Source organism: Panthera uncia, chromosome D2 (genome assembly GCF_023721935.1).
Source record: "Panthera uncia isolate 11264 chromosome D2, Puncia_PCG_1.0, whole genome shotgun sequence".
Lineage (NCBI taxonomy): Eukaryota > Metazoa > Chordata > Mammalia > Carnivora > Felidae > Panthera > Panthera uncia.
Window position 1 is genome coordinate 54,767,816 of NC_064818.1, and position 18,301 is coordinate 54,786,116.

At 41.9% G+C, this 18,301-nt stretch overlaps 1 protein-coding gene across 1 annotated transcript in view; it reads left to right on the forward strand.

Annotated features, from left to right (window-relative positions):
• PI4K2A (phosphatidylinositol 4-kinase type 2 alpha) overlaps positions 1-17,625 on the forward strand; it is a 32,796-nt gene extending 15,171 nt beyond the window's left edge. Inside the window, 5 exon segments of the mRNA XM_049645520.1 lie at positions 5,644-5,705; positions 7,676-7,775; positions 8,504-8,637; positions 9,138-9,197; positions 15,140-17,625. Coding sequence (XP_049501477.1) covers positions 5,644-5,705; positions 7,676-7,775; positions 8,504-8,637; positions 9,138-9,197; positions 15,140-15,301 — 518 coding nt within the window. The 3' untranslated portion in view covers positions 15,302-17,625.
• Positions 17,626-18,301: the final 676 nt, after the last annotated feature.

Genomic DNA, 18,301 nt, shown 5'->3' on the forward strand with positions numbered 1-18,301 from the left:
GTTATGTTATGTTATGTTATGTTATGTTATGTTATGTTATGTTATGTTATTTGAGAGACAGAGCATGAGCAGGGGAAGGGCAGAGAGAGAGGGAGACACAGAACCCAAAGCGGGCTCCAGGCTCTGAGCTGTCAGCACAGAGTCCGATCCGGCACTCAAACCCACGAACCGTGAGACCATGACCTGAGCCGAAGTCAGACTCTTAACCGACTAAGCCACCCAGACACCACTCCTTTTGCTTTTAGATCACAGTCATCCTAATAGGTATAAGGTGGCATATCATTGTAGTTTTGATTTGCGTTTCCTAATGATTAGTGATGTTGTGAACATCTTTTCATGTACTTTTTGGCCATTTGCATATCTTTGGAGAAATAACTATTCAAGTCCTTTACCCATCTTTGAGTCAGGTTGTTTTGTTGTTGAGTTGTAGGAATTCTTTATATATTCTGGACATTAATTCCATCTCAAATACATGACTTGCAAATATTTCCTCACATTCTGTGGGTTGCCTTTTTATTCTGTTGGTAGAATCTTTTGATGCAACTAATTTTTATTTTTTTAATTATTTTTTTAAGTTTGTTTATTTTGAGAGAGAGAGGGACAGAGCACAAGCGGAGAAGGGGCAGAGAGAGAGGGAGGGAGAGAATCCCAAGTAGGCTCTGTGCTATCAGTGCAGAGCCCATCTCAGGGCTCAGTCTCACGAACCATGAGATCATGACCTGAGCCAAGATCAAGAGTCACACACTTAACCAACTGAGCCACCTCAATGAAATTAATTTTAAAGTTTTCATGAAGTCCAGTTTGTCCATTTCTTAATTTTTGTCTGTGCCTTTGGTGTCATATGTAGGAAATTACTGCCAGATCTAATGCCATGAAGCTTTTGTCTTACATTTTTGTCTTAAGAATTTTATAGTTTTTGGTCTTAGATTTAGGTCATGGATGAATTTTGAGTTAATTTTTTGTGTATGATGTGAGGTAAGGGTCCAACTTCATTTTCGGTGTGTGGATATCCAGTTTCCCCAGCACCATTTGTTTATAAGACTGATTTTCCCTGCTGAAGGGTCCTGTCACCCTTGTTGAAAACCATTTGATCACATATGCAAAGGTTTATGTCTAGAATCTATTGTTTTACATTTATCTATTTAATTTATCTATATGTTTGTCTTTATGCTAGTACCACACTATTGTGATTACTATAGCTTTGTAGTAAGTTTTGTAATAAATATAGTTTATAGTAAGCTTGAAAGTTTTGGAGGAAGTATGAGTCCCCCAGCTTTGTTCTTCTCTTTCTGGATTGCTTTGTCTATTTGGGGTCCCTTGAGATTCCATATGAATTTTAGGATGAGTTTTTCTGTTTCTGCAAAAAACATCATTGGGATTTTGATAGTAATTGCATTAGATCTCTAGATTGCTTTGAGTAATATTGACATCTTAACAGTATTGAGTCTTCCAGTGTATAAACATGGGGTGTCTTTCCATTTATTTATGTCTTCTTTAATTTCTTTCAGCAATGTTTGTAGTTTTGTTTTTTATTTTTTGTTTTTTGTTTTTGAGAGGGCAAGTGGGGGAAGTGGCAAAGAGAGGGAGACAGAATCCCAAGGCAGGCCCCGAGCTGCCAGTGCAGAGCCTGTCACAGGGCTCGTACCCATGAACCATGAGATCATGACCTGAGCCAGAAGTCAAGAGTGGGCACCCCGGCGCCCCTTGTCGTTTTTATTATACAAGTCTTTCACCTCCTTGGTTAAATTAATTCTTAAGTATTTTATTCTTTTTGATGCTAAGTGGAATTGTTTTCTTAATTTGCTTTTTTGGATTGCTCATTGTTGGTAAATAGAAATGCAAATGATTTTTGTGTGTTGACTTTGTATTCTGATACTTTGCTGAGTTTACTTATTAGTTCTGGTGTTTTTCTGGTATGTCATCTTTAGACTTTTCTATATATAACATCATATCATCTGCAAACAGATAATTTTACCTCTTTCTTTCAAATGTGGATGTCTTTTATTTCTTTTTCTTGCATAATTACTGTGGTCTTCCAGTATTGTGTTGGACAGAAATGTTGAAAGTGGGCATCCTTGCCTTGTCTAGATCTTAGAGAAAAAGCTTTTAGTCTTTTACCATTGAGTATGATGTTTGCTGTGAACTTTTCATTTATGACTTATATTGAGGTAGTTTTCTTCTATCCCATTTTAAGTGTTTTTATTATGAAAAGATATTGAATTTTGTCAAATGCTTTTTCTGCATCAGTTGAGATGATCATGTGCGATTTTTTATCCTTCATTCTGTTAATGTGGTATATCACACTGATCAATTTTCATATGTTGAACCATATTTACTTTCCAGCAATAAAACCCACTTGGTCATGGTATAAAATCTTTCTAATAATGTTGCTGATTTCAGTTTGCTAGTATTCTGTTGAGGATTTTTGCATCAATATTTGTAAGAGATATTGGTCTGCAGTTTTCTTGTAGTATCTTTGTTGGGTATTGGTATCAAGGTAAGGCTGGTCGCATAGAATGAGTTTAGAATGTTGCCTCCTCTTCAAATTTTTGAAAATTTTGAGGAGAATTGGTGTTAGTTCTTCTTTAAGTGTTTGGTAGACTTTACCAATGAAGCCATCAGGTCCAGGGCTATTGTTTGTCAGGAGACTTTTGGTTACAGAATCAGTCTCCTTACTGGTTATAGTCTATTCTGATATTCTATTTCTGCATGATGTAGTCTTGGTAGATTTTGTGTTTCTAGGAATTTGTCCATTTCATCTAGGTTTTCCAGTTTGTTGGCATACAGTTTCCTATAGTTCTCTCTCTCTCTTTTTGATTTAGAAAGAGCGTAATGGGGAGGGGTAGAGGGAGAGGTAGAGAATCTTAAGCAGGCTCCATACCTAATGCAGAGCCCCATTTGGGGCTCTATCTCATGACCTTGAGATCATGACCTGAGCCAAAATCAAGAGTCTGACATTTAACTGACTAAGCCATCCAGGCTCCCCTATTATAGTACTCACTTAAAATCCTTCTTATTTTGGTAGAATTGGTAGTAATGTCCCTACTTTTGTTTCTGATTTTAGCAATTTCAGTCTTGTATATTTTTTTCTTAATCTAAATAGCTAAAAGTTTATCAGTTTTATTCATTCAGTGAAACAATTGTTATATTTTAGTTTTAGAACATTTAGTTTATATATAATGTACATATAGATGAAAATCTACCATCTTATGTGCTTTCTATGTTTGTGCCTTTTTTTTCTTCCCCTTCTTCCACTGATCTTTTTTCCCCTCTTTCTTGCTTTCTCTTAAATTATTTTATACTTACTTCATTTCTCCCCTCTTTTAGCTCAGAAGCTGTATACTCTTTTCTTTTTTTTCTTTTCTTTTTTTTTTTGGTGTTACTCTAAAGATTACCATGTGAATCCTTGATTTCCCAAAATCTAATACTAATTGGTAGAAACCCTTAGCTTCATTTACCTATCTCCAGACTTTTATACTATAAATGTCATATGTTTTAATCATATATGCATATATATGTATATGTGTCTGCATGTATGTGCATATGTAAAACCACATTTCTATAAAACTATTAAGATGGTATTGTCATTATTGTTACTGTTATTAATATAATTATGGAGACTTTTGAGCATATACAAATAAGCAGAATAGTGAACCTGCATGAACTGGTTATTCCGGCCTTAACAATCATTGGTCCATGACTAATCCTGTCCCATTCACACTTCCATTTAGTTACCTTCTTTTATTATTTTAAGGTAATTTCAGGTATAAATTTAATCCTAATTATTTCAGTATGTGTCTAAAAAACAACTCTTTTAAAAAAATACTATTACACTCCAACAAAACTAATAATAATTATCTAGATTTACTAATATATTTACCCATTTTATTGCTCTTTAAATCTTCCTGTATCTCCAAGGTTCTATTTGGGATAATTTTCTTTTGACTTAGAGAATATTTTAGCACTAGTCTGCTGGTGATGAATTTTGGTTTTGTTTGTCTGAAAATGTCATTATTTCACCTTCATTTTTTGAAGGCTATTTTTGCTGGGTATAGGATTTGGGATTGGCAGCTATTTTCTTTCAGTAGTTAAAAAAACAAATATTCCATTGTCGTCTTACTCCCATGATTTCTGTGGAGAAGTCACTTGTCCTTGTATTATTGCCGTTTATTTGAAGGTAATCTCTCTTTTTCTCTAGCTCTTTGTGAGATGTCCCCTGTAGTTGGTTTTCAAAATTTTTACTACAATATGCTTGGTATAGTTTTATTTGTATTTATCCTATTAGGGATTCAGTTTTCCTTGAATCAACAGTTTGACCTTTTGTCACTTTTGGAAGATTCTCAGCTATTCTCTCTTTAAATAATTATTTCCGCCCATTTTTTCCTCCACTCCTTCTGAGAATCCAGTCACATTTTTCCTGGGTGCTTTGTTTTGCTCTTTTCTTATGACCTGTCTTTCAGATCATTACTTCTGTCTTTGGCACAGTCTAATGGTAAACTCATCTATTGAGTTCTCAATTTGGTAACCATATTTTTCAGTTCTTGAATTTCTATTTGATTCTTTTTTATGGTCTTGTTTTCTACTAATATTATCAATCTTGCCTTTTATCTTCTTAAATAGTAAGGATTTTATGTTAAATATTTAAGAGCCTGTATCTTCATTGTTTGGAGCCCCTCTAGGTTTGTTTTAATTTTCTGTTTCCTTTGTTTTTAGCCATGTCATCCTGTCTCTTTACCTAGTTATTTTGATTGTCAGATATTATATATCAAAAATGGTAAAAATATTTGGAGGCCTAGGATGCAGAAAGTAGTAGAAGATGTGTAGTGCATCTGTGTAGAAGATGATGTTTGTTTTGGCAAGCAGCTAAGGGTACCAGCAATCCAGATTCACTTTAATTTCAGGTATTAAAGGGAAACTCTGCTTAGTTCCAAGGTGTAGTCCTTCAGGTTTCAACCCAAAGCATGGGTGATTTACGAGGGTCTCCTCCCTGTATCAGTCACTGGACTATGATTTTTTCTCCCTAGCTTCACAAGACTATTAGAACACTGTTCTTCTACCTCTCAACCTCTTAGCCACCTCTTCCCAAATCAGCAGGTGCTCTAGGAGAAAAGAAGCCACAAATGCTAGACTCTTCTGTCTGAATTTCCTTTCTCTCCCAGATCTTGACATTTTAACTCTTAATGGACTTATTCAAACCTCTGATATCTTAAAGCGATCTAAAAATATTTTATTGGGACGCCTGGGTATCTTAGTTGGTTGAGCGTCTGACTCTTGATTTCAGCTCGGGTCATGGTCCCAAGCTCGTGGGATTGAGCCCTGTGTCCACACCTAGCATGGTGCCTGCTTAAAATTCTTTCTTTCTTTCTTTCTTTCTTTCTTTCTTTCTTTCTTTCTTTCTCTTTCTTTCTTTCTCTCTCTCTCTCTTTCTTTCTTTCTCCCTCCCTCCCTCCCTCCCTCCCTCCCCCCTCCCTCCCCTGCTCACACACTCTACAAAATAAAAATTAAAAAAATAAAAATACTTTATCAATGTTTTCTAGTTGTTCTCAGTGGAATGATTGGTCCAAGTGTCCAAAATATGTAGTCCATTATTACTGAAAGTGAAAATCACCCCAGTTTTTTCTAACATCATGTTTCTGTTCACAGATCGAGGCAATGACAACTGGCTGATTAAATATGACTGTCCAATGGATAGTTCTAGCTCTCGGGTAAGAGGTTGATCTATGTCTTGAAGAAGAGGATGAGGTAGTGTATATGCATAATGTAGAAGCATATAATAATCAGAAATTAGGTCATATAAGTTGAGAAGAATCAGGATAGCACATGTGTTTAAAATTGATAGGTTAATATTTGATAGAGGTTTTCTCAATCTGTTTTTTTTTTATTTAAATTTTTTTTAATGTTTATTCATTTTTGAGAGACAGAGTGTGAGGGGGGAGGGGCAGAGAGAGAGAAAGACAGACAGAATCTGAAGCAGGCTCCAGGCTCTGAGCTGTCAGCACAGAGTCCGATGTGTGGCTCAAACCCATGAATTGTGAGATCATGACCTGAGCCAAAGTCAGATGCTTAACTGACTGAGCCACCCAGGCACCCCTCTCAATCTGTTTTTTAAGGAATATCCTATTGAATAATGTTAATAGAGGTAGAAGAAAATTCGAAATAAGTTTGGAATATATTACATACTTTATGCTTTTCTTGGAGATTCACATTGCATAGTAGTGTAGTAAAGGTCTGAGAAGTAGTCCATTAAATTAACCTATTTAATTTTGTTTGGCCCATGATTTCTAAACTTTTTAGAATACTTTTCTCACAATAGACCATAATTCCACAGAACCATCAGTTTAGAAAAAGCCGCTTCCTGCAATTTCCCTTACTCTCTCATTGCTTTCATATTCTACCATGCTTTTCTAGTCCTGCTCAGGCTGCACATTAAAAAAAAAAAAATTTAGTGGAATAGGAGAATGAGGTTGACTTCTATCCTTATAGTAGTTTTTTTGTCTAGCGTTTATTTTTATTTAAAAAAAAATTTTTTTTTTAATGTTTATTTATTTTCGAGACAGAGAGAGACACAGCATGAACGGGGGGGGGGGGGGGAGAGAGAGAGGGAGACACAGAATTGGAAGCAGGCTCCAGGCTCTGAGCCATCAGCCCAGAGCCCGACGCGGGGCTCGAACTCGCGGGCCGCGAGATCGTGACCTGAGCTGAAGTTGGAAGCTTAACCGACTGAGCCACCCAGGCGCCCCTGTCTAGCTTTTAATATAATTGACATATAACATTGTACAGGTTTAAGATGTACAACGTAGTGATTTGATGAATGTATATTTTGCAAAATGTTTATTTACCACAGCAAGGTTAGTTAACACATCCTCATAGTGTTTTTACTTTCTTCTCTAATAGTGGTTTTCATATTTTGTACATATCAGAATTACCTGGAAGCCTTATTAAAAATAGCACAGATTCTTCAAGGCTTTCCCCCACTAGGTCTGGAGTAAAACTTAGGATTCCGCACTTTTAATAAGGTACCCTAGGGGATTCTGATGCCAGTATCCTGGACCCACAATCCCTGTTTCTGTGATGGCACCTGTGAGCCTGAGGCATGGAGCCAGGTAGACAGTCATGGGAGTGTCTGACAGGCCATCACAGGTAGCCCACCCCACTCTTTGCATTCGGCTCTTGTCCTTTTCCTTTTCACCTGTCCCTGAAATGGCAAGAAACTCTCTTGTGCAAGAGTAACCAACTGTTATCTTCCATGGTCCTCTTATCTCATGGCAAAATGTGGTCACCAGTAAAGTAGCATCTGGTCCAGGTCTACAGAAAAGGATTTTGGCTGGCTGAATTTGATTTTTCTTTTTCCTTTTCATACTCTCAGGACTCTCACTGCCTTTTCCTAGGAAGAAAGGCTTAGAGTTACCTTTTGTTATTGTCAGTTTCCTTCTTAAGGAGGGCTGTGGCAACTCCTGGGGAAGTGTACCTTTTCTTAGATAAGGAACTCTGAGAACCTTAAATAAGCCAAGTCAGAGGTGCCATAAATGTACTAAGCTCAGGTAACTATGGAAGCCAGTTCAGAGGTTGAATAAGGATTGGTGCCTGAGGGGGTTGGGTTGGGCTACTTTGCTACTACTTTAAAGGGCCTGAGACAGGTGGGACCCTAAGTATTTTGTCTTTCCTTGTTCTTCAGGACACAGACTGGGTGGTAGTGAAGGAGCCTGTTATCAAGGTGGCTGCTATCGACAATGGGCTGGCTTTCCCTCTGAAACACCCTGACTCCTGGAGGGCATGTAAGTCTCAAGACCATTGTGATCTGGCTTTTTCTTGCTCTTCTCAATTTTTTCATCTATGGGGTGAAGATAATAATACCTCTACCACAGGATTGTTCTAAGAAGTTGTAGAATGACGCAGCTCATGCATTTAGCACAGTAGCTGACACGTGGGGCAAGTACTGCCAAACGCAAGCTACTCTTGTCATTTTTGCCTGACATTAGTCCTGTTAGAAGCACAGAGTTGAATTTTCTCATCTGTGCTTTGCATTTTTCTCATTTTTTCTGAGGACTATCTTATTATAATTTATTCTATTTGTGTTTCTAAATATAAGCTATCGTCAATGTTTTCTGTCTTCCTTGGTGACATCCTCGAAGCCAGCCCCTGCCCTGGTAATAACTGAGAAACTCTTAGAAAAAGAAAGGGAGATACAAGTAGAGGGTCACTAGCCCCTTTGCAGTACCAGTGTGTCTTTTCAGAAGGCGCATCTCAATGTCTCGTTGGTAGATAACTAGAAGTAACTAGAAGGTCATGTGATGTCCGGGAAAGAGTACAAGCTCTGGGATTTGGCAGTCCTGGGTTTGAATCCTAATTCCTTCGCTTACTCTTTAGGCTTTAGGATTAACAGCCCTGGTGACATTTCTTTTCTGTCCTATGTCAAGTAAGAGGGCTGTTCTACCTTTGGCAGTGCTCTGATAGGTGGAGGACAGAGATGGGCAGCTTTGTTTTTTGCTTTTCTTCTTTTCAGATCCCTTTTACTGGGCCTGGTTGCCCCAGGCAAAAGTCCCGTTCTCTCAGGAGATCAAAGATCTGATTCTTCCAAAGATATCGGACCCTAACTTCGTCAAGGACTTGGAGGAGGACCTATATGAACTCTTCAAGGTTAGCCTTGGGAACCTCAACCTTGTAACTATATGGAAGAAGGAATTTCTAATGGCTTTTCTAACGGGTCCTGATACAAGCCAAGAGAGAATGGCTAACACTCTTCTGACTTGTGTCGGCCAATGAAGAGCAAACAAAATTCCCACATGTGGGCATCAAGACCTAGTTCGGGTTGGTTTGAAAAAAATTGACAGCCGTGATGAATCAACGTGGGTTTGTCTTGCGTGTCACGGGGCTGCAGTGTATCTGTAGAGCTCGCCTTTTCCAATGGAGCACTAGAGGCCAGAGTTCTACACAGTTCATAATGAGACTCGGGAAAAGATATTCACTTGTTCTTTCTTTCCTTACCCGTGAAACAGAGAGTTCTTAGGGTGGTAGCTAACTTCACTAAGCCTCATAAACCTCATGTAAGTTTTCTTCACTAGAAAGTTTTTAATCGGGGGAAGAAAGTGGGTTCTTCTGAGAGATTCACGCAGGTTCCGTCTCCTGCCCTTTTGCAGAAAGATCCTGGTTTCGACAGGGGCCAGTTCCATAAGCAGATTGCTGTCATGCGAGGACAGGTAAGCCTGGGACTTCCTCCTGTTGTCATCCCCGGACTCTCTCCGGGAGGGTTATATGCTCATGCTGAGTAAATGTAAAGCTTGTGTTTTACACCCTTTTAGTCTATGCCATACATATTTGTGACTCTGACTTAGCACATGGGTGAGGAAAGGTAGCCCTTTCAAATCTCCCACTTCTTCCACGGTGTCCAGTGCTTGGTGAGGCATTTATTATGAGCTCAGCTTTGTGCCTGTTGCTGGCTAGTTCATTGGTAAATTTACCCAGCGGCCCCTGTCTTCAAGTTGCTCAAGGCAGGCCATAGGCCTTGGTGGTTAAGAGCCAGCCTCTGGAGTCCTTCTTCACTACTTACAACCCCTGTGGCCTTGGGCCAGAGCCTCGGTTTCCTTGTTTATAAAATGTGACAATAATAATTCCTTGCAGAGTTGGCCAAAGGATTACATAAGATAAATGCATATCAAGTGTTCAATAAAAATAATTACCTAGCATGTGGTTAGCACTCATATATTGACCGTGGTTATAATTTTTGTTGTTATCGTTGTAAGTTGTATTATTTCTTCTTTCTCCACTTTACCTTCAAAGAGAGCTAAGGAAACCCCTAGGGCATTCATTGTTGATCTTCAAAAGTAAAGACTGCCTGAAAAATTGTTTTAAAGCTCTGTAGAGCACTGACATTCTGCTTATCACTTTGATATTTTCTTTCTTTCTTTTTAATGTTTATTTATTTTTGGGGGGACAGAGAGAGAGAGTGTAAGTGGGGCAGAGAGGCAGAGGGAGAGAGAGGATCCCAAGTAGTCTCCGTGCCCAGGGCAGAACCCAACATGGGACTCAAACCCACGAACCATGACCTGAGCGAATATCAAGAGTCAGATGCTCAACCAACCAAGCTGCCCAGGCGCCCCAACTTTAAAGTCTTAAAGACATCTGGGATGGCATAGTGGGATGACTTAGTGGACACAGTGCCTGTGTTTGAATCCTGGCTCTGTCATTTATTGGCTCTGTCATTTATTGGTGAGGTCTTGGAGAAGTTGTTTAATCTCTCCTCCTTTTAGTGTGTCCATATGTAACATGGGGTTAATAATAGCTCCTATCTCATAGGGTTATTATGAGATCAATGGTTTAGAGTAGTACGTGGTGTATTGAAGTAATCAATATGTATTAGCGGTTTTGATTATGATTTTGTGTGCAGAAAAGGTAGGTTCTCACATCTTTAAAGGTCAAGAAGGTCTTTCCAGTCATAATTATGCATTTACCTCTACCTACCATTTAGGTAAAGGCTTCTTGTGAGAGCAACTCTTGGGCTTACTGAGTTCATGTTTCCTTGGAAGTGGGGTGTACAGAGGTTTTAAGAGCTGCAGTTATTATAGCTGCTTGAATACCAGTGACGTGGTCTTCCTCCATTTCCCAAATAATGTAAGGGCCCAGTTAAGCTGGCAGAATTTTTGGAGACCTTAAAAGCCACATGATGTACTGTGGTATTATGGAACTCAGCATAAAGGAATGAACTTCTCAACCTTGTGTAGGCTCTGCCTCTGTCCCTATTATACTATCTTCTCTAATCCCTTTCCAGCTCAGTCCCTTGCCAAAACCATAGCAACCCTCCTCTCATCATATCGGTCAGGGCCGTTATCTAGAGTGGCAAAAGGGGGTGGGGGGTGGGGTGGGGTGGGAGAGTACAATTTTATCTTTCTCTCTGTCTTGTGCCCTTAATGTCCTTTGAGGGCCTTTTGGCCTCTTACGACTTAGAGTGCCTCCCTCTCAACACCGTAAGTTTCCATGAGCATCCAGCTCATTTCAGCAGGTAGGTGGCCAATATATCGGTCACATCCTTACTTGCTTACCAGTCACACACAATGAGGCAAGACGAGCCCCCGCCTTGCAGAAATCTGACATACCACAGGGAAAGGAGGTCACAACCCTTTCTGTACCTGAGCTGTAATCACAGAGTGCCTATATGAGGGCCCTCAGCCAAAGGGGAAGAGTAAAGACCTTCCAGAGAGCTGGAGTTGGATGCCAGTTGTTACTGAAAGACTTTGCACCAGATGTTAGATCTACTGCGGGGTCTGAGGGAAAGCCTCTTTAAATGGCACTTTCAAAGATTTTATCCTTTAGCTTTATGTGCTACAGAATATGTGCTATCGATTTCTTGTCAGCTTTTTAATTTGAAGAATTTCAAACCTTAGTAAAGTAGGATCTTCTCCTAGATTCACCGGTTATTATAGTTAGCCACGCTTGCTTTATCTCTGTATCTATTTGCTTGTATCTCTATAGGTTATCTATCTGAGGAATATCTATCTCTACAAATGTATCTGATTTCTCTCTTTAATATAACTGTATAATTTGTCTCTCTCTAGATAGATAGATTGATACATTTTATTTTTGGCCAAATCTTTTGAAAGTAAGCTGTAGATAATTTGACATTTTACCCCAAATAACTTCAGCATGCATAAAAGGCAGCTTGTAACCCAGAGAATAATAGGGGAAGCACAGGAAGAACCAGCCAGGGCAGGTTTAAAATTCTCTGTCTCTTGGGGCGCCTGGGTGGCTCTGTGAGTTAAGTGTCCAACTCTTGGTTTCGGTTCAGGTCATGATCTCATGGTTCATGGGTTCAAGCCCCTCATTGGGCTCTGTGCTGACAGCATGGAGCCTGCTTGGGATTCTCTCTCCCTCTCTCTCTGCCCCTCCCTCCCCAAATAAAGTAAAGAAACTTAAAAAAAAAATCCTGCCTCTTAAGTTGGGTGGTTTCCTACATAATTCACTCCAATTCCATTTGAAACTCCTTTTCGTTCTCTACCCAGAGTTTGTGCTCAAGGCTCTTTGAAGCAGTGGAGGACGCTGACAGATACTAAAACAATGAAGTAAAACAGAATTAATTACAGATAGGATCCACTTCTGACTTCTCACCTCTGTTTCAGGTGTATCTCTGCCTCTTCATGGGCAGCGTTTGCAGGCCAGGGATATTTGTGGCTTAAAGGCCGTGTGTCTCTGTGATTTGAGGGTCCAGCCTTTCTTACCCTCCCCTCTGTCTGTGGCCTGACCATGAAAATCTTCAATATCTGGCAGTTTAAAGAAGGCTATCATAGGGGTGCCTGGCTGGCTCAGTTAGTAAAACGTGTGACTCTTGATCTTGGGGTTGTGAGTTCAAGCCCCATATTGGTTACAGAGATTATTTAAAATAAAATCTTTTTATTTGTTTAACTTTTTAAAGAGACAGTTTGTGAGCAGGGGAGATTGGCAGAGGGAGAGAGAGGGAATCTCAAGCAGGCTCCGTGCTCAGCATAGAGCCCAATGCGGGGCTTCATCGCACTACCCTGGGATGGTGACCTGAGTTGAAATCAAGAGTTGGGCCGTCAACTGACTGAGCCACCCGGATGCCCCATACTTAAAAATAAAAGCTTTTTTTTTTTAAATTTATTTTTAATGTTTATTCATTTTTGAGAGACAGAGAGAGACAGAGTGTGAGCAGGGAGGGGGAGAAAGGGAGACACAGAATCCGAAGTAGGCTCCAGGCTCTGAGCTGTTAGCACAGAGCCTGACGCGGGACTCAAACTCACAAACCGTGAGATCATGACCTGAGCTGAAGTCGGATGCTTAACCGACTGGGCCACCCAGGTGCCTCTTAAAAATAAAATCTTAAGGGGCTTCTGGGTGGCTCGGTCGGTTGAGTGTCTGATTTTTTTTTTTTTGTTTTTTTTTTTTGCGTCTGAGTCTTGATCTGAGCTCAGGTCATGATCTCATAGTTTGTGAGTTCAAGCCCCACACTGGGCTCTGTGCTGGCAAGGTGGAGCCTGCTTGGGATATTCTCTCTCTCTCTCTCTCTCTCTCTCTCTCTCCTCTCTCTCCTCTCCTCTCTCTCTTTCTTTCTCTCTCTCTCTCTCTCTGCCCCACCCTCTCCCACCCCCTCTCTCTTCTCAGAATAAATAAACTTAAATAAAATCTTAAAAATAAATTTAAAAAATCTTAAAAAAATTTTTTTTAAGATTTACTTGTCTTGAGAGAGAGTGTGTGAGCAGGGGAGGGACCGAGAGAAAGAGAATCCTAAGCAGTCTCTGCGCTGTCAGTGCAGAGCCTGATGCAGGGCTCAAACTCATGCACTGTAAGATCACGACCTGAGCGGAAATCAAGAGTCAGTCACTTAACCAACTGAGCCACCCAGGTGCCCCACAAATAAAATCTTTAAAAAAAAAAAAAAAGAAAAGAAAAGAAAAGAAACTGGGGAGCTTGAGTGGCTCAGTTGGTTAAGCGACTTCGGCTCAAGTCATGATCTCACTGCTCGCGAGTTCGAGCCCTGCATCAGGCTCTGTGCTGACAGCTCACAGCCTGGAGCCTGCTTCCGATTCCATCTCCATCTCTCTGCCTCTCCCCTGCTCACACTCTGTCTCTCTCGCTTTCTCTCAAATATTAAACAAACAAATAAATAAAAACATAAAAAAAAAAGAAACTGTTTTAGCAAGCAAGCAAGCAGGCTATTATCAGACTACTTCCACTTTTGTACTCTCCTGTCAGAGAAGATAGATGGTGGTGATTCTAATTTTGGCAAACGTGTCCCCATGGACACATTTCTGAAATGTCTGTAAAAAACAGACTAAAGTTGGTAAAGAGCTATGTTGTATCCTGAATGGGATCCTGAAATCAAAAAAGAACTGTACTGGAAAAGCTAATGAAATCCAAATTAAGTCTGGCGTTTGGTTAATAGTAATGTTCCACTGTTAATTTCTTACTTTTGGTAAATGTGCCATAGTTCTATAAAAATTTAACATTAGGAAAAACTGGTAAATGGTGTACAGGAACCCTCTGTACTATCTTTGTAACTTTTCTGTAAGTCTAAAGTTATTCCAAAGTAAAAATTTTACTCAAAAAGACTCACAAAAACGATGATAAAGAGACAGCATTAGGGGTGCCTGGGTGGCTCAGTCAGTTAAGCACCTGACTCGATCTTGGCTCAGGTCATGATCTCATGGTTTGTGAGATCGAGCCTCATGTTGGGCTCTGAGCTGACAGTGCGGAGCCTACTGGGGATTCTCTCTCTTTCTCCCTCTGCCCCTCTCCTGCTTGTGCTCTGTCTCCCTCAAAATAATAAATAACCTTAAAAAAAAAAAAAAGATAGCAGTAGAGGGAGAAGCCAACTGAAATGTTGGCTTTTTCCCAAATATATGGTCTTTGTAGGAAAATCAGAAAATAAGTATAAACAACCATGAACAAATAAAAATCACCTATAATTCCTTGACCCAGAGATAATCAGTGCCAAGTTCCAGAATTTTTTTCTCTGCAGATAGGTAGGTAGAATTTTAGAAAATGAAGGTAGAGTCTTTACATCATAATACTGGCTCCTGTCTCTGTCCTTTGCTATCTAATGACATTGTGATCAGCTTTCCATGCCAATAAAATCTATCTTTTAATTGCTGTTTCTTAGCCCTTACATTATTAACTGTTCCCATACTCTGAGGCATTTATACCATTTTTACCGCTAAAAACAATACTGCACTGTATTAGTTGAAACTAAGTGTTTTGTGCCTATCCATGATTGTTTCTTTAGTTCCTAAAAGTGGAATTGCTGAGTCAGAGGGCCTGTTCACTTTTAAGCCTTTATCGTCTGCTTGCCTTTCTGAAAAACTGGCCCAGGGTCCAGCCCCACAGCTTGGCTCTGAACTGTCCCCACCTCTGAGGCATCTTCTTCTTCTGTATCCTTACTAATGGGAAGGGGAAAAAATGGGAGGTTTTTGTTTTAATTTGTATTTTTTAAATGACTGGAGAGGTTTCCATTTTTCGTATTTTGCCCGTTTATATTCCTACTTCTGGAAATACCCTAGGTGTATAGTTTTTCATTTTTGTGTTGTTTATTTTTGTATTGATTTATGGGAGCACTCTGTCAGCAGGTCTCCCTTCAGAGGCAGACCAGGATGCCTTGGTCTTTTCCTCACTGATCTTATTTTTCCTACTGCAGATCCTAAATCTGACCCAGGCCCTGAAAGACAACAAGAGTCCCCTGCACCTTGTCCAGATGCCACCCGTGATTGTCGAGACGGCCCGTTCCCACCAGCGGTCTTCTAGCGAGTCCTACACACAGAGCTTTCAGAGTCGGAAGCCCTTCTTTTCATGGTGGTAGCCCGAGAGTCAGACAGAGACCTACCGTTCGAGACTCGGGCTGGGAGGAAGCCTGGGGGTGGGTTGCAGGAAAAGCCCGAGAAGCCGGTGGAGAGCAGTGCCCTTGAGAGCCCTTCTTCTCTGCTCGTCACCCCCCTCAGGGCTTTCCCAAGCACAGGGAGAAGCACAATCAGAGGGACAGTGTGTGCCTGTGGGCCCTTCTGAGTGCTAGGGAGGGCTGGAGCCTCCGCGCAGGTAGTCCAGATGCCCGGGAAGGAGCAGCTCCCTTCCAGCATCCCCTGGGGCAGGCTGGGAAATTCCCTTCCCTCCCTGACACCCTGCTCTGTGGCAATTCCTCATTATATTCTGCATCAGAAAACAGACAGACAAATACACATTTAAATATTAGTAGCAAAACCGAGGCAGATTCCCAGATCCTCTCAGGTCAGAAACCTCTGATCCAGACCTAAATTTGCATGGACCCAGATGCTCAGGTGCCTCACAGTTCCTTACTCCCGTGGACCAAGGCAGCTGGGTGATTCAGAGGGCAACTGGGTGACTCACCAGTTGGGAGAGACAGAAGCCACACCTTTCCTTTGGGTTTTTGCCAAGTTTTCTTCCCCTTCTCCCACCAGTGCAATAGGGTGACTGAAAGCCTCCCAATCCAGTTCTCGCAGCGGGGACACTTTTGATCCAGAACTCTTAGTGGTTGTGCATATGATTGTAGAGATTGGCTCTGCTCTCTGCCCTTCTAGGGACACAGTGTCTCTAGTCCAGGCTTGCAGTTTGCCCGTCATTCAGGCAAAGGCAAGAGGGCAGAAGCGGCTCCCCCAGTATGCACAAGCCATCCATTTGGCCTGAGTACATGCCAGGGGCCGTAACTGGTCTGTGGGCAAACATCCCAGCCTTGCTTCCCCAGTCTTGGTGACAGACACCCCGGTCCTCTTATTTGTTTCTGTTGTTTCAGATATTTTTTTTTCTCGACACTTCTCCCTCAGGGGGTTCAGTTTTGGGTTCTGGAGTGGGTCTCTGAGGATTCTGGGATGCATCTCAGCTCATAGGAGGACAGGATATTAGGTCCCTGGACTTCTTTTTATGTTACCACTGCTGCTGCTTGGCGGAGGTAATGGGACTCATATTCTCTTCCTAGTCGGCAGCTTCCCTTTGCTCCCTGACTTCTTGTTCTAGGCCAATTTTTCCATGGCTTCTTGAGAAAGGCAGGGCCCAAAGGAGAAGGGCCTTCACACTGTCCCCTAGAGCCTGCCCAGTTCAATGTGCATCTTCCTGCTTCCATGTCTCTCTTCCCTCAGCTGTCCCCCTTGCCAGGTGTCCGAGCCCTTTCTACACCAAAGCAAAGAATGGCCTCAGGAGAGAGTAGAGAGGGTGCCATCTGTGGCTAAGGGGCAGTTCTGTGCTACTGGACACTTCAAGATTCTGGCACCCTGCGATTGATCAATCAGTCTTGGAAAGAAACGATCTTGAAGGTTTGAAAAACAACCAAAGAAAGGGAGCGAGGACTATGGCTGCGTGCCCTCTGCTTGCCCAGCTCTCACTGCCCAGGAGGCAGAGCAGAGATGTGCAGCCCTCTCATCAGCTGGGCCAAGCTGGTCCCTTTGCATCCTAGCCCCCAGGGGCCAGCTTGTGCCGGCAGGGGGTGGGCCCCAGCTGACAGGAGGAGTCTCTGGGAGCTGGGTACGCATGCCCTGTGGACAAAGGCACAGCTCCTAACCCTGACAATCTCATTCAGCTGGCCTGGAATCTAACCTTGGGGACCATGCTTGTGACAGTGCCTGCCCCCAGACTGTAGGAGCAGCAGGGCTCCCAGAGGCCAGAAGGGACCCAGCTGTGCTTGGCTCTCCAAAGATCTCTCTCCACAAACCTGTCGGTAAAGCTTCCCACCTGGGCGTCGAGAGAGCCTAAGCTGTCTTAGAGGAGGCTGGGGGAAGCCAGCCTGTGCAAGTAGGTCTGCACATCGCCCTCATCTAGACCAGCTCTGTGATGAGAAGGAAATCGAGTCCAATGTACGAGGGGGCTGGCCCCAGTCCTGGCAGGTGGGAGCATGGGCCATCCTTTCCTGGCATGTTTCCATTCTCCTTGAAGCCTGGACTCAGGTTGCCTTGAATGTGGACTAGGGAGAGCCAGGAGCCTCGAAGTGCCAGGGCAGGCTTCTGGGCGGCACTTACAGAACAGCTGGGCCCTCTGTCAGCCGCAGGCCCTGTCCCCGTGTCAGGGAGGAGAGGCCGGGCTGGGAGAGTACTGCTGCCTGTGTTCTTCCAACGCACTGTAGAACCTGTATGTAATGTATTTAAATCAATGCAAATGTATGAATAACAAGTCCAATTCTGACCTTTTTTGTCTAGTTTTCTTGGGTGAAAGGAAGACAAGGTAGAATGCAGTTTTAAGGACAAAGAACCATGTGTTTCCATGGAATTGCTGAGATACAGCTCCTAAGTTATACAGGTCCTCATTTCCAAGGTCCCAGGGCTCTAAAAACCAGAAATATTTTCATTGACTCATTTGACACCAAAACCTGACCTGACCCTACACTGGTGTGAATTGAAGCTATTTGTAACCATGATGTTTTCCTCTTAGTGTATTTGTTGCAGAAATACTCATGTTTTTTGATGAGATATTTCCCTACTAGGGATTATACAGTATTTGCACTGAGTACTTCCTACAAGCTGAAAAAATTCTGAGTAACAAAATCCTGTAGCCCTATGGGTTTGGGATGCGGAATGGGCTCTGCTTCTCTTCTTGGCCACAAGAGGGCAGCCTATCCTTCGTGTGCATCACTGCCTGCTTGAAGCACTTTGAACCTTGGGGTCCTTTAAAGGGTGGGTAATGGGACAGACAGGATGCCTGGGGAACAGAGGTGAATGCTGATGAGCACATAATATGCTATTGAGGTGAAGCCAGTAGAAGTAGTCAAAAATCCTCCCCTTAAAGGTTATCAGGCTACAGGGAATCTCAGATAATGCTGGAGGCTCGAGAACGATTGGTCCAACTGTTGACCCACCTCAGG